The 27187-nt window shown below is 41.8% G+C and overlaps 1 protein-coding gene and 1 long non-coding RNA gene across 3 annotated transcripts in view; both read right to left on the bottom strand.

Annotated features, from left to right (window-relative positions):
• Positions 1–397: 397 nt before the first annotated feature.
• The window catches only part of WDFY2 (WD repeat and FYVE domain containing 2), an 85196-nt gene continuing 58406 nt past the window's right edge, over positions 398–27187 (bottom strand). The window contains exons 4-13 of one of the 2 annotated variants that reach the window (XM_064645777.1): positions 25854–25927; positions 18673–18727; positions 12094–12244; positions 9773–9885; positions 8772–8898; positions 6786–6891; positions 3396–3497; positions 2614–2744; positions 2151–2259; positions 398–1509 (exon numbers count right to left, since the gene is read on the bottom strand). In XM_064645777.1, coding sequence (XP_064501847.1) covers positions 1480–1509; positions 2151–2259; positions 2614–2744; positions 3396–3497; positions 6786–6891; positions 8772–8898; positions 9773–9885; positions 12094–12244; positions 18673–18727; positions 25854–25927 — 998 coding nt within the window. In that variant the 3' untranslated portion in view covers positions 398–1479. The remainder of the gene's footprint in view (positions 1510–2150; positions 2260–2613; positions 2745–3395; positions 3498–6785; positions 6892–8771; positions 8899–9772; positions 9886–12093; positions 12245–18672; positions 18728–25853; positions 25928–27187) is intronic. The other variant, XM_064645778.1, reaches the window with a different exon arrangement.
• On the bottom strand, positions 24098–25844 carry LOC135409799 (uncharacterized). Its single transcript, XR_010428365.1, has 2 exons — positions 24752–25844; positions 24098–24361 (listed from the first exon to the last, which is right to left on the bottom strand). It is a non-coding gene; the product is annotated as an uncharacterized LOC135409799 (long non-coding RNA).

Below are 27187 nucleotides of genomic sequence, written 5' to 3'. Positions count from 1 at the left end.
TTACTTTCTTTTGATGTTCTAACTGAAGAAAGAACACCAGGCTTCTCTAGGTGGCAATGAGCTCTGTAGTGGTAAACATCATGGCCTCCCCACTTTAGAAGGGAAAAGTAAAGTCCAAAATGGGGCAAGACTGAGCACCACCAATGTCCTGCGTCACTGCAGCTACAGACCACAAGGCCTGCTGAAACAGTGGATACGGGAAAGCCCTTGGTCTGGTTTGCAGTTCTACTCTCTACACCACTTTCTTTGAAGTGCATCAGCAATACCATGCTAAAATTTGAAATGGATTAATGGAACAGAGAGTTGACTCTTCAGAGAAGATCTCTTTGGAAAAAAAAGGGGTTTTTTCAATCATTCATCTTGATATGCACTTCTAACAAGGTAATTTTGGTCAATCCAGGTTTTTAAATACTGTTTATTTTTAAAAGAAACCATAAAATATGACAACAGGACAATGGGCGTCATTCAGCAATATCAGTTTTGGGTCTATAGAGGAAATTAAAAAACATCAGCATTTTAAAAAAAATATGACTAATCATATGGAAAACAGGAAAAACAAAATTCATCTTCAACAACACAGACAGATATAAATGCTGAAATGTTGCTGTGCAAGGTAGAGGTAGAGGTAGAGGTTAACCAGACTTTTCCAACCTAGACCAGTTTTAGATCTGCCCACCCTCCATGCACACACTCCCAAAAGTTCCTGTTGCCAGTAATTTCATTTGAATCAGCCTGTCAGCTTCATCAAACTCAAACAAGTCTGTGTGTTCCTTGTAATGCTCTGAGCTGGAAAACTATTTCAGTTTTCTGTAGAAATTAGTTGCTGAGCAACCTGCCACCTGGTTTTGCAACTTGTGCAGCAAAGGAAGAGGCAGGAAGATTACACAGACCAATAAAATGCTCTCTGGATGATGCCCACTAGGACAAGTAGATGGTAGAGCCCTTTTAGGAATTGCAGTAGTCCATCAGCTCCTTGGCGATGCACCCAGAGAACATGCAACACTGCACTTGGGGTTCCCCCACTGAAGAGAGCATGGTCAGCAGAAATATCCCAAATCCCAAATAGGTACTTGCTGTGGGAGAGCCGATTGCCTAATACAGTCTGTTGATACCAAAAACTCACATGGTAGGGCACAACCCAAGAACCCTCTGTACAAAGCAGTAAGTGTCTTGACATAGTTAAATATAAAAACTAAAAATTGCACTGCACACAGATTTTCCAAATGAATTCAAGACAGCTGAAGTCAGATCGTACAAACCGTTAGTTAAAAAAATACCTTCTTGATATTTTGAGAAGTGGAAAGAGTCTTCGTGCAAATGTTCAGCCTTGATCAAGCAGAGGACATAAAATTGTAAACGCATTAGTTCCTTTCTCATCTGCTGTATGCACCCAACGTTATCTATCTTCTGCAGTATGATTAGGGTTAGAAAATTGGTTTCTTCTGTAAATGTCACCTTTCCAGTTCCACTGATGTAACATCAAGACACTACTGGTGTCATATCCCACAACTGTCAATACAATAAAATATAACAACATAGTGAATAACGGTTAAAGACAATAAAATACAGTATAAATATAATCTTTAAATAATTTGCACCTTTTTTCTTTGCTTAAGAGGGGCTACATGGTTAGAGGTAGATGCAACAAGTCTGAAGAAGTTTGATTTCCTTTTCCACCACTCATGTCAGAGTGGTGGAGGTTGACCAAACAACGATCTGTATGTCACTATGTTTTATCCCTATGAGTCAGGCTCATAGTTGGCCTTAAAAGAAACCAAAAAACTCCCATTACATTGCTAACTTGAATGATCAGCATATTCATAACACATTGTGAGGATTTTTCTTTTTTAAATTAATTAAGCTGTTATAAACTTATTCATTGTTTTAGCTATTTCTTTATCTAGCCACACTGAGATTTGCCATGGTGAAAAAAAGTTGGTCTTCCTGGAGGAAAAGCTACAGTTAGAACTTGTCCCAGCCTCCTTCAGGCAATAAATTTATAGACCAAGACCTCCTTGGTACTTATTGGGCAGAAATCCACTAGTGAGAAGCCTCTTGTGTGGAAGAAGGCAGACAGGACATAGCTGCAGCCACATGGGAGAGTAAGGGGAAATGAAATACAGGAGCTAGAGAACATTCCTTGCTCCTACCTTAATAACCTTGTCTGTCCCCGAGGTCAACAGCCATCCCCTGGTGGCATCAAAGTGTACGTGAACAATGTTGTGCTTACTGTCGTGGAAAGTAGCTGTAGGCGCTCGCCTGAAGAAAGAAATCCAAAAATCAACAAGAACTGTAACTGCAGGATTTTCCCCAAAATTTTTCTCTATTGAGGGAATAACTATCTGTCTGCTGCTGTAAGCCATTAATTCAGCAGCCACTCCATAAACTCTACCTTGAGACCTTTTCTGGCATGAAAGGAACAGGGTAGAGGAGGGCTCCTCTATCCCTCCTGGCTTGATAGTCACCCCAGAGGCTTATCTTGCTGAAAAAGCCCAGGGATCACCATGCCAGGCTGCTCCCTCCTGGAGCCTCGCATCTGCCCAGGCCCTTCCAGATGCAGATGCAGATGTTTTGCCCCATTCCAGTGCAAGCCGGCTCAGTGTCCACACTTACTCTTCATCTGTTATGGACTCGTGACAGCTGTCGCAGACCCTCACTTCAAACTCAAACCCCATCAGCGGGATGGAGGAGCGCTTGGAGCTGCATTTGCCGCACACGGCTTTTCCACACTTCCGGCAGTGATGCTGTAGGAGACAACATGCAGAAAGACATCTTAAGCCACAAACCCAGATCAGGTCACTGCTCAGGTCCCACTGGTTCTACCATCTCATTCTAGCAAGACCCAGCCAAGGCTGCAGCAAACAGGAAAGCTTCTCAAACTCCAGGAGAACATGGAGCACTTTTTCACCCCTTTCCCAAAAGTCTCTGTCTGCAGTCCTCTCCTGCTGAGCAGGAAAATACAGCAGCATGTTTCAAGCAGACCAATAAGCCTTTTCCAATACAGCCTGAGCAGTTACACACGTTTACCCAAACTGTTTGAAAACAGCTTTGGTTCCAGCACAATCTCTGAAAATCAGCCACAAATTTCTTTCTATAACATATTTCATTAAAATAAGCAAAATCCCATGTGGCTAAAGCCATGGAAGGCCCCAAAACAATCTATTCAGCCCAAGACATGCCTTTGTTATTGGGACTGGTTGGAAAAACAAAAGTGTGTTCCTCACAACCCAAAACCCAGCCTCATCAGTGGGGCGTTCACTGTCCCACTACTGAGCATTGAGTGGAAGAATGAAGTGCAAGTTCTCGAAGCTTTAGGGAGAAAAAGGTTACCACAATCTATTATGAGAGGAAAGTCTAATTGCAATATGTTAACCCATCAAAGGACACATACAAACCTGCCTGAGGCCTATTTTCTTACTGTCCCACATTTGCTTGAAGTTCCAGAAGAAAGGCTGGTCACATTTTTGACAGGAATCACTATCCAGCCACTCGGGAGTCTGCAACACACATGCACATAAACACAAAGTGGAATTGAGCAACAAACAGAAAAACTTCCAATGGAGCCTAAAGGCAGGACAAGAAAGATGTATTGTGATGTGGCAATATGGTCAGCTAAACTTGATTTAAAATCTCCATTTTCACAGGATGCCATTTTGACTGTTCCCTGAGATGTCTTTTTTGGCTTATCTCTGAGCTTTGAAGGACATGGGAGGAACACTTTGCACACAAATCATGAAGAAGAGTTTGATAATAAGAATACAGAAATAACCTGGGAACAAGTCAGCCTCCCCCATATCTCCAGTTCTGGAATTAAGCATGTAAGAATACTTTGTCCTGTCCTATCTGGACAGCATTTACCACCTGCTATTGCCTCTGATGGAAACTGGTATTAGTATTTCCAATAGCCAAGAAACTCATCTGAAAGGAAAGGGGAGTTATTGGAAATACTGATGTGGTTGGGGTTTTTCATATTCTTTCTTTCTTTAATACTGTAAGAGGTGTTCCTGCTGTCAGAGGTACCTGTGCTACAAATCACACATAGGGGTGAGAAAGATGAGATTAATCTGAACAAGTCAAAGACCCAAACCAGCTCTTTTCTCTACTTTTACAAAAGACAGGGGAAGGCAGGTCTCCTATTTCCTAACATGGTGTGTAGCTTTGCATTCATGCTGTGGATAATGCAGGTAAGAAGACTTAAAGAAAATAAAGACTATATTAAAGGCACTTCTCTCTCCTGCAGCCAGGTTTTGCCATGCAGAGTAGCATGGATCAGATGCCCTGTAGGGAAGCAAGTCTTGCCAGATCCTGAAAGAGCTCAGGAAATGCCTGAAGTAGCAGGAGAGCACATGGAAGGGTCAGTCATTGTCCTCCACTACATTTGGGTCCTCTGACACTTGTCTTGCACTGAGCTGCTGAGGGGCATGCAGTGCATCTCCCCACAGTGTTTAGGAAACCCTCCAGGGGACATGAGACTCGGGAAGAGTCCTGGTTCTTGACCCCTCTCCAGATGGCAGCAGTTTTTCTGTCCTAATCTGGCCTAGTGAGAACGACACTTCTTCCCTGACAGACAACTTCTGCTCCTTTTTCTGCCCCAACAGAGCAAGAGCTCCATCCAAAGCTGGTCCTGGTAAGTTGGTCCATTCCGTGTCTCCAGTGGAGCAGCCCCAGGCAGACCATGACAGCCCTGCCAGTGCTGTGTCTGCAACACTGCAACATGTTCCCACTAGTCCTATCAACACATGAGATTAAATAAACATTGACTAGTGTTTCATACATTGTGAGGAAACAATTAGCAAACTTCAGTTGTCATATCAGAGCCACTTATTTCTCACATGCTGCAAATTAAAATGGCAAGACACACTGCTGAGATTAGGAACTAATACTCATAGAAAAGCCAGACAGATATAAGTTAAGGGCAGATGGAGACCCTCAGCTCCAAGGATATCTTTTATCCCCAGCAATAAAGCAATCACCTGCTTCATATTCTTCTGCCAGTTATTCTGAAGGCAGTTCATTCTGCTGGGGCAAATTTTTGTCTTTTCTACCCACAACAGTCTTTCTGTTTAATGCCTACAGATTTACATCTGTGTGTATAACTTTTCATCTCTTAATCATTTGAATACTATAGAGGAAGAAGACATTTTGCTTGTGACAAGTAACCACTTTGTAGTCAAATAGAAACACAGCTTCTAGCATCTTTCAGATATTGTCTTCTTACAGCTTTTTAAAAATAGAGTTGAAAATGAAGATATGGCTTAATTCACTCTAATGCAATCTCAAAGGTGTGGGAAAATCTGATACAATAAAGTGAGTACTGAGGACACATCACATGGAGAAAACCTTTAAATAAGGGCAAAAATACCAAAGCCAAAATCCAGAAGAAGGTGCTCTAGGACCCCAAACCAAGATTTGGTATTAAAATCTCAAAGATTCATGTTTTGGGAGTGGTTTGGCACCAAGAACACCCTATTGTGCTACTGATAACAAGCCCAAATAGCCATAGGCTGAGAAAGCAGAGCACCCATTAGCACCTGCTGTTAGGCCTTCATTTAGCTAATTATATTTCTCCTCTATTTTTTAAACCAGCCTTCTCATAGCATTGCTGCATGTTTTGCGACAAGCAAACCCTTACTGTAGCCTTTTGAAGGCAGCAAATAAATAAAGATTTTAATTTCTGGATGTTCAAGTTGCAGCAAAAAGGAAACATCTGTTGGGAAGGAGGAAACCACTCTGCATTCATTTCACTTTAGGGGCTGATGACATACTTGGCCATTGGACTAGCAATTAAAGAGAGCCAAATGGAATGCTAACTCACATTAAAAAGGGAGCTCAGTTCCTGCCTATGCCTACTTCAGTAGTTTTTTAAAATCAAGTTTTTCACTTAGATTTCCTCCTTCCTCAAGAGAGACCCACAAAATCAAGGGAGGCCAAAACTCTTAAGAACCAGCAAAGATGATGAAAGCTCACCCTGTGAAAAGCCTTGCTCAGACCTATCCACTGCAGGGACTCAGGGTGCCTTTGTACCCTCTGCAGGAAGAGGGCAGAGGTTTGACACATATCACCAGGATTTGCCAGGCTGTCGAGCAGGGCTGGCACCTGACTCACTCAGCACAGTGCTCCTCCCCCTCTCTGAGTCAAGTCTCAGGAATTGCCAAGTGGAGGCTGCTCCCGCAGTGCCAAAGACATGGGCTGCATTTTTGCACCTGCTTACATTCGTTGGCTGTGAAGCACAAAAGCAATTAGAAATGTGTGGGTGAAATCTTAGTCTGGATCAGCGTAGCCATCATTTACCCTGCTTCTACATTGTTACACCAGAGCACGACCGAGTAGCAGGTGTGACTGAAGCCCTAGTTAAATGTCTTTTTATCAAAAACAGTGAAAAAATCACACTGGGTTGCAGTTTTCCAGAGATGACAAAGAGTTCTGTTGTTTTGTTTTCTTAAAACCAACACTAATCCATCCATTTACATCTGAACTGATGATATTTCTCAGGATAAACAAAGCTGAGCATGTCACAATATCCTCCTTACAGGATGTCTTTCAGAGCAGTAATGTAAAGAGTAAGAGTCATTTAGCAGTCTTTTTAATACACATTTTCTGCCAGTCAATTTCCCCTGTACCATATTATCGAAGACATGGCATAATTGCTGTATAACATCTGAGACATATCCAAAAACATTTTTAGAGCTTGGAATGATCTTGGTTATGTTGAAAGTTGCCATTTTAGAAAGGCCCCTTCTTCCCAAGACTGTTTCAGATCAAACTGATGAGAATTAAGCATCTACCTCCTGCCTCTCAACATCCATGTTCCAGACAACGATTCCTCCATCTGCTCCGCAAGAGATGAGCTGCCGAGTGTGGTGAGCATAGGAGAGAGACTGAACTTTATCACTGAAAAGGAAACAAGACAGTTACTAATCAACCATCTATAGCTAGTGCACAAGTAAGCACAGAATATACAATAAAGCAGTACAAACTGCTTTGTTTGCCCTCCCCCATTCACTGTACATGGCATCCATCAGATGCAAATCAGTCTTTGCTGTCCAGCTGGGACCAGAAAGAGAGTATGGCTTATCTGGGCAGCATCCACAAAAGCAAAGACCTGTTCTGATAACTGGTTTTGCTGCCCCTGAGATGGGAGGTCCCAGCTACACCGGGAAGCCTCAACAGAGCTGCAGCTCTGGGCCTCTCTGAAGGCACAACTAGATGCATGAAAGCTCCAGTAAGGTACCTTCTTGTCAGAGAGTCTGTAACAGCTTTGTTTTTGTAAAGCCCTGCATCATCTAGAAATGAAGCACTGAGGAACTACTGAAGATTTTCTTTTAGCACTAACAAGTACAGAGTTTCAAAAATAATATAGGAATCGCTAAATTGTTCCTAAGCTTTCTCAGAGTAAGGTAGAAAATTTAGGTGCTTCTGTTTCTTCTCTTAAGGAAAAAAACAACACGGGAAAAATAATTCACTCAAGCCTCCAAAGATGGGCTCGATCCTTCATAAAAGAAAGAAAACCAAGCTTCATCTCAAGCTTTTTACAACCTGGGGAATAAAGACCACAGAACACTGTTACAGAAAAAAACAAGGTTATGAAGACACAGTAACTGAGAATACCGTGACTGGAAATAATCCACAATATTTGGTTTTCTTTGCTACCACCACTGATCTTGTCTGCCCAAAGGACTTTCATGCTAACACATTTGCTTTTGCACATGACTGCACCTGCAGAGGGAAATGCACTTATGGAAGAGTTTGGTACAACACAGCCACCTTTCACAGTGCCTGCCTGCTGACACCAGAGGCACCATCAGAATTCTTAGGACTTTATGTTGTACAATTCCAGCTGACAGTCATGCCACAGATTAAGATCCAGAGGCTAATTTCATATTAGGAGAACTAATTTCCACAGCAATAAATCTAGCAGTAATGCATTAGCAAGCACCACTGGAAGGGTATGAGAGTGATCTGGGAACTTCAGCAAGAGCTCTGCAGTGCTCTGAAATCCCAGAGGCATGCAAATCACTCAGCAAGTGCAGCATCACTGTATGAACATGTATGAACATGTATGGCCAAAACCACCATGGGATTTTGCCTTTCCAGACCTAAGCCTGAACACAAGTCCCACATATATGCTGTCTCAATACTCTGAAACAAACTTGTTGCATTGCCAATGTTAAAAGATGCGGAGATCATTGCCACTAGAGCCATTCTGACCTCTAATCAATCCCGTAGGGGCTTAGTCTTCTTCAAAGACATCTACTATGCTGCACAAATGTACATGCAAAGATGATGTCTCTTGCATTGAGGAGATGTAAAGGCTCCTACAGGTGAAACGCATTAATTAGAATTCAGGCTGTAGGTAAAGTGGCTTGGAAAAAGTTAGTGTGGAGGAAAAAGGGACTAATTGTTCAAGCCCGATGCTCCCTCTAGGGGAAGGAAAAACCTTGACACCTAAAACTCGAGAATTTCTCAGCAGCTGTTCTCATTTGAGGACACTCCTCATTCCAACAGAGGTGCAGGCTCTGGCATAACACATTTGGGATTATAGATACTGTGCTTTCCTTCACCACCCTCTGCAGACTCTCAAATCAGCCTGTGGGCTCAACACTGAGAAACTTACTATAAGCAAATTATTCCTGATGTACATGAACCATAGGGAGTCATACATACAAGTTTGAAGTTGTGAAGACTGTAAGCTTTGGGCTGTTTGTTTCCAGATGTGGGTTCTGCCTTTAGCTTTTCTGCCATAAAAGCAGGAGGGAGGGCTTTGAACGTACTTATGTCCTTGCAGCTCGATGGCTGTTCCTTTTCTTCCTCCAATATCCCACATTATAATGGAATGATCAGAACTGCCTGAGAATAAAACTCGCTGTATTGGGTCCCAACAGAGAGCAGTGACACCACCTGCAATAACAGCGCACACAACAGTCATTTTGTTACAGAAAGCGGAAGACCAGAATGTAACTAAATAAAAATGACAGAGAGAGTGATTAAAATGCAGGCCTCTTTAGCAAAGGCCATGCAGCCATGTGCCATGTGCCAGCGGAAAACTAACAGGCTAGAAAACCTACTGAGATTCCTGAGAGCAGCCTAGTTGCTCTTCTGTGGGCAGAGGGCTCCATTGCCACTTGCACTGAACAGTAAAATGCAGTAGAAGAATGGTCACAGTGTGACTATACAGCTTTTCATCTCCACCATTTCTAAGAGATTAAAAGAGAAATAAGTGTGGAATATTATGGACATCTTCTCACTATCCTAGCACAAGGATTGTGCTACCTTGTGATTGACTAGACAGGAGGGATATGGAGAGAAAATGCTGAGGAATGACCACCATTTCTTCTGTTGGATGGCAGGATCCTATCCAGGATTGCTCTTTTTTAAACGGTGATGGGGCTCAAGTTCCAGCAGTGAAATAAGCAATTAGTGCATCCAAGATGTGCCTATTCCCTTTGGGAAAAAGTGTCTACCAGCGTGGGTCTCTCCTTTATGAGCACCCATTCTTCTCCAAAAACTACCACAACTTGTTCTAGTCTTACTCTGCTTTAATTGGTAGCTACTGATTATGGCATTTCCTGCCATACATGTTTTCTGCTCAGAGTTCTGATGACTCTTGTTTTTACCAATACAGCTTCCCTGAACTGCTGTGACAGTTTAAGGTCTATGTTCCTTTTATGCTGTGCACTGACACAAGCCCTCCTAGTGTTTCACAGGAGAGTTAAACCACCATAATGCTGAACACAGATGAAGAACCAGGCTGGGTCTCTGCCTGAGGCCTTACCTGTGTGTCCCTTAAATGTTGTAACAAGGCTGCAGGACTCTTGCTCTAGTTTGAGTATGGTCACTTGCCCAGAATGATCACCAACAAACACATGCCGGGTTTCCACATCAAATCTGATGGATAAATGCTGAGGAAAATATATTGTTTACACAAGCTATGCATTCCTTTCATGACTTGCTAATTCTTTTAACACGAGCATACTGCAACCTTGTGAATAGTGCTCCAGTCTCAAGGAGGTATTCAGAGTGTACTTTTAGGGACCTGTTCATACTAATAGTGCAGTATCCCTGAGTAAACCAAAGAGAAAAAATTAGACTATTCTAGAAGACACAATTTGTGGTTTTGTTATGAAACACCTTTGAAGCAGCCCTTCTCCATGAACATAGGAGTTGTCTCCCTGGGCTCTGTAACTTAGGTATTAGAGTTGAATGGTATCTACTCTCTCCTTCCCAAACTTCTTTAAAATAACTATTACTAGTTTTCTGTTTGTGTTGGATTTGCATGTCAAAGTTTTGGTAGTGGGGGGTATACGGTGTGGCTTCTGTGAGAAGGTTTGCTGGCAGGACTTGTGACCCCATGGGAACCCACTTTTGAGCAGTCTGTTCCCAAAGGGCTGCACCCCATGGAAGGAACCCATGCTGGAGCAGGGGAAGAGTGTGAGGAGTCCTCCCTTTGAGGAAGAAGGATCAGCAAAGACAACATGCAATGGACCAACTGCAACCCCCCAGGAGGCAGAACAAATCAGGACTGAAGTGGAGCCCAGGCAGGAAGAAAGAAGGAGTGGGGGGAAGGTGTTTTTAAGATTTGGTTTTATTTCTCATAACCCTACTCTGATTTGATTGGTAATAAATTAAACTAATTTCCCCAAGTTGAGTCTGTTTTGTCTGTGACAGTAACTGGTGAGTGATCTTTCCTTGTCCTTATCTTGGCCTTTCTTTATGTTTTCTCTCCCTCACCCAGTTGAGGAGGGGGGTGACACAGTGGCTTTGCTGGGCACCTGGCACCCAGTCAGGGTCAACCCACCACAATGCTTCCTCATTATAGTCAAGTTCATGAATATAGTGAAAAAGTATTGTTTCATGTCATATTTGAGGAACTGTCGACTACATCAGACACCTCACACATCATATTCTAAACTGAATAAAATCTGGACCACTTCACCACCACCTACTGGAACCACCTAACTGGACAGATTCTGACCTCTTCATCCAATTAATTCCACATTCAGAGTCCATACCAGATATTTAAGGAGCAACTGCTTTTAGCACTCCATAAGAGCAGTGCTATTTAAGAAACTCTGATTTTAAGCACACAGGACATAGGAGAAAAAAAAGAAAAACCAAACGTGTTCCTGGCTGTGCCAAATATTTTTGCAGTATTTGCCAATGATTCTTCCTTCCACTGCCCTCCACCATCATGAGCAGATGACTCAAATTAAAGTGTCCTCCAAAAGTTCACTCAAAATGGTCTGTTCTCTAGAGAGATTTAGAGAATACAGGACAAATTCTTGCATCATGCTTTCAAAAACATTTATAATTTAACTTAAAATTAAGTCCAGTCTCTATGCCATTTATATTGGCTGAATGACCAGATAATATAAAGCAAGTCCATATTGGAACAGTAATTTTGAGTAGGTCTCAATTCTCCTGAACTAGCAAAACACACATCTATACCACGTACACTCTGGGGCATTAAAAAGTCTGTTTATGCTAACCCCTGTTTTCAGCCTAAGAGCTCACACTTTTCCACTTTCCTTTTCATTTGCAATAAAGCTGAATTAATATTTCTTTTATTGTTGGGCGGCTGGGGCAGCTCTGCATGAATAAGCCACTCGAGTGCCATTTCTGGAGTCATTTACTCTTTGGTTAACCCAGATTCCCAATACATAGTGAGCAGTTCCAGAGTGAAGGACAAGTGCTCATTATTTTATATTAAAGTAATTTAATTTTTACCATGCATGCACACAGGCACTCTGACCTGATCACCAACCTACTTTGCTACCATTAATTCTCTGAAGAAAGCAGGCACTGCATGTTTAAATGAAGGCCCTATCCATATTTATTACAATAGCAGACCACAATAGGTTGCAGATTGCTCATTGTGGTGGTTAAAAATGCTTAGACCTAAATATGCCATAATGCATTAAGGAGACAAAGCAAGGAGAATAGGCAGTTTTTTAAATTGGCTTCAAGTAACAGTTTCTCTCACAAAACACAATCTATACAGGGCACAAAATTTGGAGGACAGCTAGACAAATAAACTAAAAGGGCTGTTTGAGTGCCAAAGAGCAGAAATAAAACTGAGAGCTCAGCAAAGGATACTGCAGGCCACAGGCACCTGCGCTGGTGCGGTACCCTCCCAGCCGCTGGCCACTTTCCGAACAGTGCCACGTGAAGTGTTTGTCTTGTCCAGTGCTTAACACCCACTCCATTTCCAGGACAAAGAGAATCATGATGACCCTGCTTTGATGAGCTGAAAATTAAGTAGACAGACACATAATCACATTGCAGAGAAGAACATGGGGGCAGAATAACACTGCGAATACCAACTGCACCCAACTCCTCCACTCACCCTTCCCTACAGAAGCAGCTGGTGTTTAATAATCCAGTTGACATCAGCTAGCATGCAAGGTTGTAAGGTCCCTGCTCTGCATTTACAGAGCGTTTACATGAGAAAGAGTGGAAGCAAGACTTAACTCCTTCCATGCCTATTGCAGCCATTTGTCTTCCACAGTAGCACAAGTCTTCCCTCCATGATTGTATCATCACTAACAAAACTGTCATTGTGGAATGGACTTGGGGCTTCGTTTAAACCTCTTTTGAGCTGGTTTTATGACAGCAGTACAGATGCCTACCCTGCCACTCCTCCTGCTGTGAAGTCTGGTGGATCTGGGTTGTGGTACCCCAGCAGAATGATGAGTTACAAGCACAACGCTGCACCAAAGGAAAGTTTCAGCATTGCATGTAAACCAGATAGAAAAGTTATTGGAATAAAATAAAAGAAAAAGAAAAATATCACAGCTGTGTTAGATGAATAAAACAGCTGAAGGAATAAATCTCTACTGCTACCAAAATAAAGCCATCAAAAGCTTTTCATTAAAACAAGGGAATGCATGGTTGTACAGACAGTTTTTTGTATGAATGACCAGTGGGCTTGGTCACGAAGTGCTGATTGAGCTGACTTTTTAATAAAACAAGTGGTTGGAAAGACTTGCAGAACTATTCCCAGCTGTAACTTAGCAGTGAATGCCATACTCCTCAATCTACAGCCCTGCTGACTTATTACTGTTCTGAGACCTGTCAACATGTATTGCACAAAACAGGGTGGTTGTATTGCTTGTATTTGTTTGTGCAAAAGCTGACACATGCACACAAAAAATTAAATGTTTGAAAGCTTAAACACCAGCCCCAAGTCTCCACTTGAAATGCAGAGAAATTCTTCAGAACAGTATCGGAATATTGCTGTCTGCCCTGCACAAATATACAGCACAATTGAGAGCTGCATTCAAATCCTATGAGGGGAATGGAATCAGTTGTAGCAAGGAAATGGTGGCTTACACAAGCCAACACCTGCCCTGATCCACGCTGCTTTTTCAGATGGAGATTCCCTGAGGAGAAAAGTCAAAAGACGCATTGACACAAGTTGCCACAACTGTGATTGGCAGCTAGACCAGTTTACAGTGTTAGACATGAACTTGTGCCCAGGTGCTTTCACCCTTGCCCATAGAAGAGGTCAGATTTTGGCTGTCATTTCCATACATTTTTACATTCCCGATAGAAGGATGGGGACCACCATGGAGTCACTTGAGCTCTTTCAAATAGATCCTATCTCCTCTCAGCCCTTGTTTTCTTTGCAGGGAAATTCAGTGACCCCATAGGTGGTTCATGCTTGTCTTTACCTTTCTGCTGGTCTCTCCGGAAACATCCACACTAGCTGGTGGAGTGGTGCACTGAGAGAGGGTCATGATGATCTGCATGCTGCTACAAGCACCTCATGGGCTTGTAAACATGTCCCAGGAGCTTGTGTGCACCAGCAAGGTCATAGACAAGGCCATGCACTTTCACAGGATGTCCAAAGCTGGCCGAGATCAGGCTGTTCAAGGCCTGTCCAGAAATGTTACTGCTAGTGACAGCTTCCCGTGGTTTGAATTGGTTGTAAGGATAGCTGGTGCCACCCAACTCTCTTAAAATTCCTATCTCCTAAAACTTCTAAAAGGCAGGGCTTGTAACTTTTGCTAGAAGTGCTGCCTGTGGATGCTGAGGCAGGCTCTTTCTGTCAAGTAAGGAGTAGGCATTGAAGAACTTTACTTGCCAAGAGGTGGAAGGGTTGTACACAATAGCTTTGCTTATCCTCTCTCCTCAAAAGGAGCTTTCAATTCAGCACTCTGTTGCACGCTTGTACATATCAGCTGATGCCAAAACACATGCTGATGGCAGAAATATCTGAACCAAGTGAAAGAGCATGATGGAGATCATCTCAGTAACAGAGGACAGAAAAGACAAATGTAAATCAAAGTCAAGGCTAAAAAAAAAAGTTAAGGCTAAAAGAACTAAAATGTCAGAAGGCTGGAAGCTGACACCAGAGCAAGGAAGAAGTCTGGGCCCTAGGATTAATGTAGGTACAGGGTCTTGAAGCAGTAAACAAAAAACTGATCCTTAATCCATGGAAGGTTTGATCACCATTTGTGAGCAGAAAAAAATGTGGAGCAAACAATTCCAAAGCTGTTCATTTGCAGCAGGATGGAGATGGGGGGACAGAAGCTGAATGTGTTCACAGTACAGGAAAAGCCTCGCCAAGCACCAGGCAAGAGCAGATCTGTGTAAGCCAGCATCAGAAGGAAGCCATTTTTGGAGGAAGATTATGCTGTACAGAAGGTAGAGAAGCAGCAGAGAAGAGGAGGGAGCAGGTACATCTGCAGCTGGAGAGTGGGAGGCAGCAAGGGGTCTGCTCTCCTTCTGTGAGAAAGCAACAGCAAGCAGTGTAGAAAAAACAGGTTGGAGAAAGGCTGTAAAGTCTGTGCCTAGAGAATAGAAGCTGAAACCAGGAGGTGAACACCGAGATACCAGCACAGGGAAAAGGAGGGTGTGTGCTATGTGTAAAGGCAAAGGTCTGAGAAGCATAGTCAGAGCATGGCCATGCACAGTGCAGGGGCAAGAAGCTGTGCTGAGGGGTTACAACAGTAAAAAGCATCACCAAAAGAGAGGTGGAAGTTAACAGCAAGAAAAAAAGCTTAGCATATGCAAGAAAAGCTCACATGAAGAGGCTGTGCATAGAGGAAAGCATAACTAAGCATGAGCTGGCCTGAAAGCAAGGGGGCAGGGGGACACCCTCAAAATAGGCAGGCTGCACAAAGCACAGGGCAGAAGCAGGTCTACTAACCTGGCTAGGCAGAAAAAGTGTGGTTCATATAAACAAATCAGTAAAAAGTAAAAAAACACAGGAGCTGTTATCTCATCCAGAGGGGGACTGGAAACATGGCCCCTGGCAAGATGGTGCACTTTCAAGAAGCAGGGTAGAGAAGGCTGTGCAGAGTGGGAAGCTGCAATAGCCATGCAGTTGGACCAGCCTGTGAGGGGCTGGAAGCCAAGGCTGCTAAGGGGAGGGAAAGATTTCTTCAACACCCATAGTTTTGCAGGAATGTGAGTAGCTGCCCAGGGAAAGAGTGGAGGGTGTGAGCAGAGATTGTCCATGCCTTCAGCTGGTACCGTGGCTGAAGAAGAGAGGACGGTGATAGTTATGAGACACCAACACAGAACGAAAAGTTTAATTTCCCAGAGCATCCCAAATGGCACTGTTCAATTGCTTGCACTACCCTTTCTTACACAAGAGAAGGAGTCAGTGCCTACAGGAGGCCAATGCTCTGAGAGCCACTAGGTAGTCCTGTCTTAACACTGCGTTACATCTCCGATCCCAGTGTTTCCCTTTCAAGAATTAAGATTTCACAACTCCAGATACAGTGCTGCAGCAAAACCTCCACAGAGCACATCCAGCCACATACGCTGCCGGTGCCAGACTGCCATATGTCACTGGACCTGGCTGCACACCCCTACCAACACCAAAGCAAAGCCTATACACATGCTGCCATTCCCTGTCACTAGCATATCATTTGGCAGGCATATTCATGGCCTTTCAAGACACGATTGATGTTATTTAATCCCTACAGCAGCCTCAGTTACCTTCTTGTGGGAGATGATCAATAGCCCACCAGTCACTAGGCAAGGTGTTACTTTTAAGAGCATTGTTGAACATTTACAAAGCTAGCACACACAAAACCAGACAGCATGGCTAAGCTAAAGCCCCTTGGTAGGCTAATAAAATTATTTACTCCCCCTAAAATATTTTTAAATAATATAAAGGTCTTACTTGAAAATCTTTAGTAAAACCAAAACTTTTAAAAAGTAAGGCCTTTAACAAAGGAATCACTAGAAAGCTGCCATACCAACAAAATTACCTGTTCCTTTTTAATTATGTTTTCCCTTGCCCCAGGGTTTTACCAAGCTGCTTATGCCAACCCCTACACTTCAGTACGGCCATATGAGGAAGGTGCACTATAGGGATGGGATTGTGGAGTGGAGTCCTCCTGGACCATGTGAGGAAAATCCATCTCTGCTGGATCATAATATGCCTACCCAAAGGACTACAATGCCCTTCCCTGCATATTCTCCCAGAGAGCATGGTGAAAATCAGGCTCTTTCCTCCTCACTGTGACCCAGAAGCACCACTGGATTCTGGCCCCAGGGAGGCCCCCAGTAAACTCAGATCCAGTGTTCTGGATGGAGGCAAATGTAGCAAGAGAAGTATGAAAGTGCCTAATGCTGGGTGGACCGATGAAACTGCAGGAACTTGTGACTGACAGTAGCTCAGAGCATCTCACTTATGCAATGTTTCCCCAGCACCCCAGACCTCCACTATGGGTCCAGCCAAGCCCAGGAACCAGGCAGAGGGGGTTCTATGCTCCTCCACCAACCTCTGGTGTGAAGAGCATAGAATCTTTGAATGAGGGTGGCAGGAGGCACTGTGCTGTGGAGCAGCTGGTCAGCCTCAGGTCACTGGTGTCCTGCAAACAGTGGGGAATCTCTTAGGGTTTTGTTTTTTTTGTTTTCGTACCTTGCACTGTCAGAAACCTGTTCACTTCAATTGTTCAGGTATGTGTGGTGAGAGACTAGAATAGGTTGCCCAGAGAAGTTGTGGATGGCCCATTCCTGGAAGTATTCAAGGCCAGAACCTGGTCTAACGGAATGGACTGCCTATGGCAGAAGGGTTGGACCTAAATGATCTTTACAGTCCCTTCCAACCCAAACCATTCTATGATTCCATGAAAAACTTTCCCATGCTGAGACAGACAGTCTAGGCAGGAGGCGACTCTAGTTATGACTGTGGTCAGTTGTGCTGCCTCTCCACTGATGTTAATGGATGCCCATTAGAATCCTTTGCTCTGCAGTAGTTGGGGAATGCCATTTGAACTCTTGGGGTTCTCCCCCAGGACAACCCATGGAGATTCTCCATAGTGTCTTCATACCCAAAGGCCTCCTGCAATGCTCTGCAGCACATCTGGCACACTGCAGCAGAAGGCCATGAGAACAGCTTTCATTTTCCTTCTTTTCTTTTTCCTTCTTTTTTTTATTTTATGAGGAGTGCTCCCCAGACCTTCAGTGGGCTGTCACAACCAACTGGCTTTTCTGCATACTGCCAAGATATCCATTCCCCTCTTCCAAAATTTTCAGCATTTTCCCTGAAGAGTTTATCAAGAAAATTTTTCTCATGCATATGTTGTTCTGAATATGCAGAAAAGAAGACTTCAGCTCATCTTCAGTGCAACAACCCTTAAATATGAAAACTAGATGCATCAAACTTTGGTGACTTGCAGAGCAATCACAAATTTGGATGCTAAAGACCTGTACAGTCAGATTGCAGCAATTTTATTTAAGAGTCACATATATATTTTATCATCATTCGATATTTTTCTTCAGTTTTCACAAGCTAAGAAAAAATGCAGGTAATTCCTTCTTAATTTTACAACACACCAGACATTCATGAAACAGCTGAAGTGAAAAACTCACATGTCAGCTGGGCTCTGCACAAATCAAGATTCTCTTCATACCTTAATACCTAACTGTTACAAAGTCATGCCCAGAGCCTCCATTTAGAGATTGAAATTACCCTCTCAGTCTTTAAAGGTACAAAATGCAAAATATGCATAAGTACATATTTTAAAATATATGTGAGAAATCTAAAGCCAACATGTCAGAGGCTTCTATACAGAAAGATAATGCTTAGCATATAATATGGTATATCATACCATCCCTTAGTCTAACAGCAAAAAAGATATAAGAATAAATAGCCCTCTAAAGGTTTGACAAGGATAAATAGCTAGGTTTCTGAAGATATCACATTAGTGAACACCAGAATCTAATTAGAAAATATATGGATTAACATTTCTTGACCTTTTACTATGAGAGGGATTCACTGATAATCTTGATATTATTGAAACCAACAGTTAGTGAAATATAACCAGATTAACACCAAAAGCTGCAGTCCTAAGCCCTAAAACACAGGTTTAGTTTCCTAAGTTGTTTCAGTAGATACATTGGACTACTAAAGACTGAAAATTAAAACTCCTCTTCCCAAAACATGGTCTGGATTTTGGTCAGTTGGCTGTCTAGAGTGATATTCCAAAGGACAAAATTAAAAGGAAAAACAGAAAATGAAATAACTATTTTAAAAGATTTGTAATCTCAGAACAAAGCACATTATAAATCTATTGATAAAACCAGCATTCACATTAGTTAAAAAAAAAATCACTGTTAAGAAGACTTCTTTCCATTCACACATATTAACAAATATTAACAAAATATTAACAAAAATTAATGACAATACAAACCAATTAACAGGATTCTTACCCTGGTAACTTTTCACTAGTGTCATCTTGTTGTAATCTTCAGATAAAATAAATTCCTGAAGGAGTGGAAAGAAAAAACCAAAAGAAACAGTGCTTAGAGATGTAAAATGTTTGAGACTGTTTTCATTTTAATTCTTTACCCAGGTAAGCTCTCCCTTCTTCACAACCACCGCCCTGTTTATACTTTTGCTAATTTTGAGTACCTCCATCTAAAAATCTACATTATTTTTCTTTTTAAAGTTGCCTAAGAAAAAACATCATGAGTTCTGCTGAACAGAATGGTGGAGATAAAAGAAATGGTATTAAAAAGAAGTCAAAAATGCTGACAGAGATGACCGCTTATGAGCCGAGGTGCCACAAAATGAAGGACATGAGATCTGGCAAACAGTTATTGCTCAGGACAGCCTGGGCAGAAATCTGTGTGTGTGCACAGCTACCTGTGCACACATGTGCATTTGTGTATGTATACACATGTATCCATGTTTGTGCATACACTACATTCCACCTCGAACACTCAGGAAACGCTATATTAATATGTAAGAGACTCTTGAAGTCGCTCAGTCCAGACTAGGTACCAATAAACCATTATGGGAATGGAACACATTTCAGGTTTCTGTCGGTGCTTCAGACAAATAGAACCCAGACTTTTTCCCACCTTGATTTCATTACACTGTTAGTTAATATTTATTCTGACACCTCAGAAGCAGACTTTTTTCTTTGCTACTGCTTTGTTGAAGCTAACAAGCAGCTGTGTGTGGGGTGGAGAGTGGCTTAGCACAGGCTGTGACTGCCTGGGGAGAAAGGAATGGTGTGAGTCCAGCTGCCTTGGTGCTGCTATTTAATTGCTGATATGGCTTTTGCATGGGGAAATGATGAAAACAGCAGCTAAGAGTTTGCATGGTGGCCTCGGCTCCTGAATAAACCCCATGTGGTTAAACTGACTGAGCACCTGGGTGCTCCTGCTGATCGTTTTGAAAAGGAGAGTTGCACAAAACTGAGGAAATAGAATGACCACAACAAAACTCCTACAACATCTCTCTGGAGGAAACACCCAAGCAAAGGGTAGGCTCTGTGGCACCACCACAGGAATTAGCTTTCAGATTGCTGTCAAGGATCTACATGCATGTGAGAAGTAAATAAGGTGGTTTTATTACAAGCAAGGATTTCCATGGTTACCTCATGTTGAGATACCTGGAGGTCATTTTTATTTAGGGAGATTGAGGAGCCATTTTATGGTCAGGAGCTGGTGAGTTGCATGTTGTTGTGGTCACTGTTACTTACTGCTGCTTATTGCTTTACTTACTGTTCTTGTTGTTCTGATCATTCTTAGGCGAATGGGAAGGAATGTAAAGGCAATAAGACCAATTTGGTCTTGCTGCCAAGGAACCATGCGGCTGGGGGCAGGGAAACAACCTGACAGGTGGACAGGAACAACCAATGAACTGTACCAAAAGGCAAAGATTACCTTTTAAGGAAGAAAAGAGCAAGGCCTGGCGTGAGAGGTGCGAGGGAGTGGTTATGTAAACCAAGAGACCTTAAAAAGGCTTGTCCCCTCCCAGTCAGGTGTGCTCGGACCCGGTCACAAGGTCGGGACACCCAGCGTGCTGAAATTAAACTTCTTTGTTTCATGTTATTTGGCCGTCTTTGAAAGTTTAATTAGAGATATTTCTCACAATGCATACATCACATACTCAGAAAAACACAAAGAAAAAAAGGAGTGTAAAAAGACATCATATTAATAATTTATAGCAAACTACACAGAAACTCCCTAAGCTAATCTACCTAGAGGACAGAAGAAGTAAAACTTAACTCATCTAACCTGAAATAGGGTGAAAAAATGAAATAAACATTACAAGCACAAGATAAGCTACATTTAAAAACATACAGTTGTGAAATGTTTATGTGCACATGCCAAAAGCACTGTGCAACAGTAGAGAAGACTGAACTTCAGGACCCTATAGACTACACTGAAGGCAAACCAAATGTTTAATGCAAAAAAGCATAAGCCATTCAAACCACCAAGAAGCCAGTATTTACCCCCAGTTTACAAACCAGAATTAAAAAAAAAAGGTCGCTGTATTTTCTGTGGGGTCACTGCAGGTAATCCGCACAGCTTTCGAGCACCAGAACCATCCTAATACATCACTTCTACTGCTTAGCATTAAGGTGGGGAGGTTATAATACTCATCTGTGGAACATTTACAGATCCCAGATCTAGCAAAACAGCTGTCAGTGATTTGAGGCAGCTATGTATTCTGCTCTCTCTAGGTTTCTGTTCAAAAAATTGTCATAAATATATTCCCTTGAATTGCTTCACTTCATCTTCCTTTCCTTAATCTGCTCCATCTCCCATTAACTTTCCCCTGGCAGTTGAGGACTACAGTGGGGAGTGTTATTTAAACAGCAGTAACAAATCAATTAAGTCAGCTGGATTTCTATACAGGGTCACCTTAACTCTACAAACCACAGAGAGTCAAAAATCTGCTACGCTTCTCCAGCTACCTACTGGGGAAAGTGTTTATAAACTACTATCTGAAGAATACTAACCCACACACGAAGTGCTTTGCTACAAAGCCTATCCGAAGCAGGACCCTTTGCTACTAATGCTAACTTTGTGCTATTGTTACTTAAAGAGAAATGGCTTTGATTGCTGCAACACATGGTGGGAGAATATATCTGCCTTTCCCACCAATGTGGATATCCCTGACTTTGACTGTGGTGGCACACAGATGCTGTGACTTAAGGTGGGATGTAGAGCATGGTTTGCATTCTCACTTTTCTTTGCATTTTTTCCCTTAATAAATTTGGTGTGGCCATTTTATTCTGTGATCCAAACAGTCCCACAGTTTCAGTAGAAGACCAAAAAGGCTTTTGAATCTCTCCATTATAATACAGTGAATCCAACACAAGTGCAGTTCGTAAGGTTTATCCAAGTAGTGCTTAGCACTGTATGCTTTAATACAAACCACAGCTATGTACTATTAGTACACTGCTGCATCCAAAATATAAACAAATGCAATACAAGATATACACAGTTTCAATTAACCCGAATATTGGATATAATTTCTTCTAATCTTTCTGTAGGTCTTTTACACCCTGCTCCCCTGTACACTCTCATGTGTTCTTCCATAGCACTTACTGCCCTCTCCCTCTCGAGGCCAAGTATTAATTGCGTCACTAGACACTCATTTTAGCACAGGGCACCTTGCTCAAGAAATTCATGCCCTGTTGCACATACATTATATCATCTGCACTACAAAAACACTGATTACATCTCTTTAACGTTGTACCAGCAGAAACTGTTTTTTTTTATCATTGCGTACGTAGGTGTTTTGCTCCTCTCAGAGCTGCTGACGCTCACTTCTCATTAGGCAGGTTTCTGGTTCTTCTTAATGAGCCACAGAAGCTAGGGTCACCCACATAGCTCAGTCTGTGCTTGTCAGCAGAATAAAGATTTCTGAGGCCCCTTTTGTACAGGAGGGGCTGGGATATATCAGAGCACTCAGGATGGTAAAACCAAACCCCCTCATTGCAGGGATTAAAAATAACTTTTGTGACAAGATCACTTTTTGCCCTTCAGAGGTGGTTGTGGAGCTTTATACTTTAATACCTTTTTTACCATACTTTAAATGTTAGTGCTCAGTCGCCTGTTTCAGGTAAACTTATTATTACAACAGTGACTTAGTACCATGAAAGCCTTCCCAAAGCAGTCTCAAAAACACTGTCAAAGTCTAGTTGTCCACTGATGTAAAAAGACTCTCAAATATTGCTTCATGTAGCACACCTCCCTCACACTAAAACACATACTCCCCCCCCCAAACTTCCCTTCACCATAAGACCTCTGTAAATCCTCACCCTGGAAATAGTATCAGCATCTAGTTTCAAATAATTCAGAATCCTTGACCATGGGATCTAAGGAAGACATACCTTTCCAGAGCTTCAGGTGGATGCCAACTGATGTATCCCAAAACAGAGAACTCTGCTTAAGCAACTGAATCCATTTCTGAGAGTTATGGGAGAGGACAGAGAACATCATGTTGTTTTCTTGGGGGAAAAATACTAAACTTCCCACAATGGCAGAGGGGAAGGATGTAGATCAGCAGGTAGAGCCCGACTCAGTCCCAGGTATTCGAAGTGCTGTTTATGGCCTAACCTGTAGACAGCTACAAGATCAGATGGAGTGGAAGATGAATTTATCTTACTAAGTGTCATACCCAAGGAAGAATTCTGAAGAGGTTATTCTGGTGCCTTGCTGTCCCTGTGGCTCTGATCAAAGTAACAGTTTCATATAGACACAAGCACGGTCAGCAAAAAAGACCAATTTAATTCAGCTTCAGCTACCTAAAAACTAAATCCTCATTTCAATCTCCCCAGAAATGAGAAGAAAAAATTATGTCATTTTATAACACTTTCTAGGGCAAGCAACATAGGTGTATCCAAAGACAATTCACCTTTCCTCCAGTGGCTGCAGAACCTAATGATTAACTTTATCTAGGAAATTAGCTTTCAGATGGATGAAACGATGTGAGGAGTCGCATCTTGGCAGTGGAAGTCTCCTGTCTATTGCAAGTAAAAGACCTTTCCTATGTTTCTTCTTGTTGTGGTATCTTGAGAGTCCTACATCCATTAGAGCATGTTTTCCTCCACTTCAAAGCAGGGAATTGATGTTCATGATAAAATCTTTTAAATTCCAAAAGCATTCCCTATGACATAATTTCTTCTCAAAAAAAGGTTTGCAAAGTGTAAAAGAAATCACAGAAACTTTTTTTTTTTACATTAGGTTCCACCACTCTTTAAGTAAGAAGACAATCTTTCATGCAAGAGAATGGTGTGTTGTGCCACAAAAATGTCTGTGCAGCCTTCATGTCGAGAAGCTACAAAAGATTAAAAACAATCTCTGTAGAAGCAAAAACTGTCGCCCTGTTTCATAAAGAAAGGTGGCCATACAAGCTCACCTCATGGTGGCTTTGCTGGAACTTCTTTCTGTGACAATAGCATTGCTGGCTGTCCTTCTCAAAATGCACTGTATGCATTTCTGAGGTGCCAGGCTTATAACCAAAATCCATACAGTTTACAAAAATTTCACAGAATAAAAAAGGCAGTTCCACTTTCTTATCTCTATTCATATCTGAAAGTACTTCCTTGGACTTCAAAAAAAATTCATTTGAGATTATGTGGCACTCTAACGAGTGCCACAGCTCTTGCCAGGAATCCTTTCTTCCTACCCAAAGTGAAGATGCAGAATTATTTTCAGCTTTTTTTTTTTTTTTGGCCCTGCACCCAGCATACACAAGAGTGCTGGACATTACAGAAGTGCTAACATGGAGCAGCTGACTAATTCCCAAATATTTCAAGCTGCTCAAGTAAATTGCCTGTACTTTCCCTTTGGGGGCCACAGAATTAAAAGCAAGGATACTAAGGTCACCTTGTTGCAGTGAGTTCTTTTATTTTGTGACCAATGTGCCCTGATGGTATATTCCTGGACTAAACTAATCATCATAGCTGTGTCCAGGAAAGAAAACTTGTCCTTTCCTCCAGAGAGTGGTTGTAACCCATTTCCAAGTACCCGAGGATTTTCTCTACACCCTGAAACTTGAAAATGAGGCTCCTCTTGCTCCTCTTCCATTCTCAGCTTCACCACTTCTTGTAGCACATTACAGTTGTGGTTTCTCTTACAAGCCTTAGGTTTGCTACAGAGGGAAACATTTCATCACTTGTGGAAGTTTGAGGAGTGCATTTTCTGCACAATCCCCGACCACACAACTGCCTGCAGCTACAGGGAACTAAATCAAGCGACACAGACAAGCCCTTCCCCCTTCCTAGGTACTTGTATCCAGAGAACTGGGAAAAGAAAAGCCCAGCTTAGCAACAAATAGAATCTGCTTTAGACACGGTAATATATACCTGTAAATACCCGAAGTCACGTGTTGGTTTATCACCTGCATATCTCATTTACCTTCTTTAGCTTTGGAATGGAAAATATTTGATCCCATTCAGACTGAAGGATCCTCTGACTCTTCAAGGCAAAATGCCCCCAAGACAAAGGACACATCTCCCATCATGCCAGAGTATTTAAATACCTTATTTACAGTTGCCTTCAGATTCCTCAAAGGCCTGGTGAAAACAAAAGTGCCTCGTAGGACTGGCAAATTACAGCTATTTCAGGGAGTGGGAAGAAGAGAATTTCAGAGGTGCAGGGAATTCTCTGGCAGCTGTTCCATCTCTTAGATACAAAAGGAGAAATTTCCCACAGGCACACAAAAAAACCTCTGCTACTAGCCATTAATAGCTTTATAGGTCAAAACCTTTACTTCTTTGATAGAGCTTACAGGCAACAGCTAAAAGGGTCACACACCCATTCCCAAATGCTGTACTGGCTTTAGTGCAGACAGCTGCCCTTATGTCAACCTGAAAACACTCATTCAGTTAAAAAGCCCATAAGGCAGAGACAACAGCAGTAAAAATTTGAAATGATGGTAAAATGACCTTAAACTGGAAGAGGAATCTATTGACGAAGCATAGGTGAAAAATACCTGACCCATAACTCTTTCACAAAGTGATACAGCTTTTTACTTATCATCCCACAGGAAAAATCCAATTAATAAGGTCAAGTGCTACCCTCTGTCACAGACCTAACAGACACATTCTTCTTTTAATACTCTGCTTCTTTCCACACATATATATCTCAGATATTAATGAACCAAATCTCTCAGCAACAGCACTACCAGTTAGGAGCAACTCCTCCCAAGGGACAGGAAAACAAAATCTGAACTCTGAAGTTTGGAAAAGCAGCTAGATATGGAGCAGAAATTAATCTTCTGCCTCTCAGAAGATGATTTTTCCCCCTCTTAAATTGCTGCTTTCAGAAAACTTTAGTATGGTGTGATTAACAAGGCACTTAAATTTAATAAAATAACAGCTGTTTTGTGTTATTTTTTAAGAGATATGTAAATTAGAACAATTTGTTGAGTTGCCTAATAAATATTGTAAAGCCTACTCAATATCCTTGTGGCAGTAGGAATAAAATTTTTAATAATTGCCATTTTCTACATTACAGATTCAGTTCTACTAGCAGTAAAAAGTCTGTTTCCCAAACACTAGCAAAAATATCCTCATCACAACATCACACACATACTTCTCAAAAGGGAAGCATTTCAACTAGAAATCTTTGGATGTACTTACTGAGATTGTACCATTGTCTAGACCTATGGACAGCCTTCTGGTTTCCGGGTTAAAAGACATGCATGAACATGGAGCTGAAAAAAATGAACATGTTGATGAAGTTAACAAAACTGTGATTCTCATTTTCTTGAAGTTCTGGAAAGCCTTAAACTAGCTAACATGCTTTATGATGCTGTTCAGCATTTTGCCCCTTCCAATAGACAAGCATTAAAATAAATGTGTTCTTGCAATTCATTCAACCCTATCCTATTAGGACACAGAACAATAGCTATTTCTTGTTCCAGTTCCTTTATTTTTCCTTACTAGTTATCTAAAAACAGGTATTTCATACAAGACCAGTGGTGGTTTGATACGAGCATCTGATATTGCAAGATAAATCTGAGAGATTAATTAGCTGAATAATTTAGTTTTTACATTTGCCTGAACTTTACTGACAATAAAACAAAACACTGTATTAGTAAGAGGCCTGCATCCTACACCTGCAGTAAGAAAGTTCTCCTGTAGGAGTCAACATATCACCTGATACTAAGGACTAAGTCCAACTGTCCCCTAGTGCAGTTGCATCACAGACAGCACTATGACAGTATCACATACTGTGGCCAAAATAAAAGTTTGTTTCTTAAACTACCCATTGCTGGATTACATTGATGTTACTCAAATAAACACCAGAATATACTCCTAAATTGCACACAAGTCAATCACAGTATGCTCCTTCAAGGATTGGCAGGGTTTGCACCAAGATTAAAACCAGAATTTTCTTGCAAGAATTCAAGAGCTATGCTTGGTTTAAAGTTGCATTCAGAAAGCAGGAATTGCTTTTACTGCTCAACACAGCAGCATGAAGCTAGGAGTCCTCCTGTCCCAACAGAAACCTTTGGGAATTATTTTTCAGGAGCTATTGTCAACTGCAGGTAGGAGTTGGCATTGCTCCTTTGGTAATTGTAAGAGTGTTTTTAAAACCATATTTTTGTGATAAAGTACAATCAGATGCACTTTTAGTTCTGCTTTTCCCCTCTCTCTTGGTTTCTACTCTCCCTTGAGATTACTTGTGTGTTTTTTGTTACTAACAAGCTTGGAGTCCTTTCTTTTGAAGTCTTGTAATCTGGTAGATTCTCAATTTGTGTGATGTCACACTTGGGACTACACAGTCCATATCTTAGCAAATCTTCCTTGATAGTTTAGTTGGCAGCAAAGCTATATGAAGAACAGGAGAGTCAATGTCGACTGTTTAATAAAACTTTTTCTACCTTCAATATTGAATCCCCCTTGAAACATTTCCTGAAGGACAACTAACCGTAAGCAGAAAGCCTACCAGATCCACATCCAGGCAGGCA

Source organism: Pseudopipra pipra, chromosome 2, assembly GCF_036250125.1.
Source record: "Pseudopipra pipra isolate bDixPip1 chromosome 2, bDixPip1.hap1, whole genome shotgun sequence".
In the NCBI taxonomy this organism is placed as follows: Eukaryota; Metazoa; Chordata; class Aves; order Passeriformes; family Pipridae; genus Pseudopipra; species Pseudopipra pipra.
The sequence above is the reverse complement of the archived record's forward strand: the minus strand, read 5'-3'. Positions and strand labels throughout refer to the sequence as shown.